The sequence below is a fragment of the Morone saxatilis genome, unplaced genomic scaffold, assembly GCF_004916995.1.
Source record: "Morone saxatilis isolate NCDOM2014 unplaced genomic scaffold, NCSU_SB_2.0 Contig17, whole genome shotgun sequence".
Classification (NCBI taxonomy): Eukaryota; Metazoa; Chordata; class Actinopteri; family Moronidae; genus Morone; species Morone saxatilis.
This window is the reverse complement of record NW_023339729.1, coordinates 23415067-23417765: the sequence shown is the minus strand read 5'-3', so window position 1 is coordinate 23417765 and position 2699 is coordinate 23415067. Positions and strand designations below refer to the sequence as shown.

Genomic DNA, 2699 nt, shown 5'->3' with positions numbered 1-2699 from the left:
TGTGTGTGTGTGTGGGTGGGTGGAAACAGAGAGTGATAACAGTAAGAGCAAGGAAGGACATGAGTTTTTACAGTTGAGAAAAAAGCGTCACACCGTTTAAACACCAAAAACTACTGACTGCACTGCTTTCTGGTCTTTTCAACAATGAGTTTCTTTCCTGTAAGGTTGTTGAACATCAGTAATAAAAAGGAAAGTCTAGAAAAACATCCACTGCAGCTTCAGTGCTCCTGTGCTGTAACTATCTAAATGTTGTCATGTGGTGTGTATCTGGAAAAATATAGCCTACATATAAATAATAAAATATATAACATTTAACAACATATCTCCAGTAAATGTGCAGAAACAGAGGAACTTTACTAATAACCTGCAGGTAAAATATAAATATATGCTAATTTCACATTGATATTTTGGTCATTCTGGTCAAATTGGATTGGTGTTAATAGGGAAATAGAAAGGGTCTAATGCATCCTGAAATAATAGATGTATGAATATTTACTTAGAAAACAGACAATAATTGCTTTAAATGTAATTACAAGAATCGGGAGGCAAAAGGAAGTTCAAAAGAATACAAATGAAAAGAAGGCAAATTAAAAACACGGAGATGCAAGGTTGTTTTGACTGTCTCAAAACACGACGGGCGAAATGTGCTGTGTAAATTCAAATCTTTGAGTGAATGAATTAAATCTGGTAGGAGGATATTTATATGTATGTACATATACAGGTATGTATGTTTTATATACTGAATTGTACAGTAATGTACGCATGAAACTGTTTATTTTGCTTCTATGTATTAAGAAAACACTTTTTTCTTTCTCAATTTTTTCACTATTCTGCTATACCCTCAACTGTAAAAACACAGTATATTGGGGGTCTTGAACTCAGCAATGACATAATTATTAAACTAAAATGTTTGACAATAAAGCATAAAAACATATTTTAGAATTTCTGTATTATCATTTGGTCACTGAAACTAAAGGTTGTACTGTCAAACATTCTGTAAGAACATCTCAGTTACTTAATGTTTTCTCACATGCTGGGGATGAAGATGATGTCTTTGGCTCTATGCTGCAAAGCTGCCAGTTTGGAGATCTGGTGGAACTGTTGATCGCTCACTTTTCCATGTGGAAGAACATTTAGAAGGCCTTTACGGTAGTCTGGCAGGATCTAAATATACACACAAACACAGTTACATACACATACACACATGCAGGTCACGTATACTGAATGTATGTGAAGCATCGCCTGTCATACCTGGTTATAGTGCGTGGCAACACAGAGCTCATTGTCAAACTTGAGCGGCTGAGTCCAGATGACTCGTCTGAACCAGAAACTGTAGTTGGTGTCGACCATCTCTGCCTCTGTCGCAACATCCAGGATGTACTCGTGTTTGTTCAGTGGACGCACATTCTGACCTGGACACAGGCACAAAAAGATGTTTATTACTCAGAGACATGCCTATTTATATAAAGATTACCTTAAACTACTCAGTTAAAGACTTTATTTTTGTTATTATAAAGGATTTGTTAATACTCAGTATAATAGCAAAACCTGTTTAAAATCCACTGCAAACTACTGACGCATAAAACCTCAAAAGTCATGTTAATATTTGTACAGCCACACGTTGTGTGACCTGCTGTGCTTTTGAATAGCATGCGAGCGATGGCAGCTGCCAGCTGTTATCATGTGGAGATATTTAATGCTATAAAATAACAACAACAACAGGATGCAAAGAGTCCTGTGTGAGTGTTGCAAGGGACAGAATCAACGCTGGAGCAGTAACCACTATAACATTTCTTCATTTTATCAAAAAACAAGGAAGCACAACCAAGTTCCTTTTTATTAGAACAAGTTATATTATGTCATATTATGAATGTATTTATTTACTTATAGGATGTAAGTAATTTTTATTCTGAATACAGCGTGTTTAGATACACAGCGTGCAAAAAAATGGCACACTAACATCTGAGCAGATAAGGAAGAGGGAGAATTGTGTATTGGATTGTTATTGGCAGAGACTTTCTGTTGTGATATCAGTATCGGAAATGAAGAGGTGATATTGAGCCATGTCTCATTATTTTGCCATGGCAGCCCTATCAGACTCATGAACATGAGTGACTTTCTCCCACAGCTAGAAACCAGAGAACAGTCTGATATGTGATCTGTGAGTGGATCTGCTTCACTGGCACGGACGAGGAGATTGACTACGTGCACTAATACATCGTTTAATGTGTGTTTGAGTGTGAGAAGAAAAAGAAATAGACGTCTGTGAGCCCACCTCTGTTGGTGACTAAAAATATGGCATATTCTTCCATGGCCTCCAGTCTGTGTAAACCCATCTCATAACACAGCTCCTCAATCACCTCCAGGGCAACCTGAAAAACACAAACACACAAACACACACACGTACAGTATATCACAGCTGTTCCTCACAGACACTAGTGCTGCTGAACTTCCAACTTTGGCTGAAGACTTACAGAGCACGTCTTGATTTTCGCGTGACGTTCGATGCCTCCAGGAAAGAGAAACAGCTGACGTTTTGAACTACGTCCCGCCTGAGGAAATTACAAACACATTTTTATAGTATACATGGTACATACCCTGAACATGTTGGCCTATGGCTGATTTGTTTAGGGATTAGCACATTTAAACCTACATATATAGTGGTGGAAAGTGTGTTATACATAATATATTACATAAAG

The 2699-nt window shown here is 37.3% G+C and overlaps 1 protein-coding gene across 1 annotated transcript in view; it reads right to left on the bottom strand.

Moving 5' to 3' along the window:
* Positions 1 to 2699, bottom strand: part of myo15ab (myosin XVAb) — a 43942-nt gene that overhangs the window by 2863 nt on the left and 38380 nt on the right. The window contains 4 exon segments of the mRNA XM_035660100.1: positions 1031 to 1164; positions 1252 to 1412; positions 2276 to 2372; positions 2475 to 2552. Of these exon segments, the coding sequence (XP_035515993.1) occupies positions 1031 to 1164; positions 1252 to 1412; positions 2276 to 2372; positions 2475 to 2552 (470 nt within the window).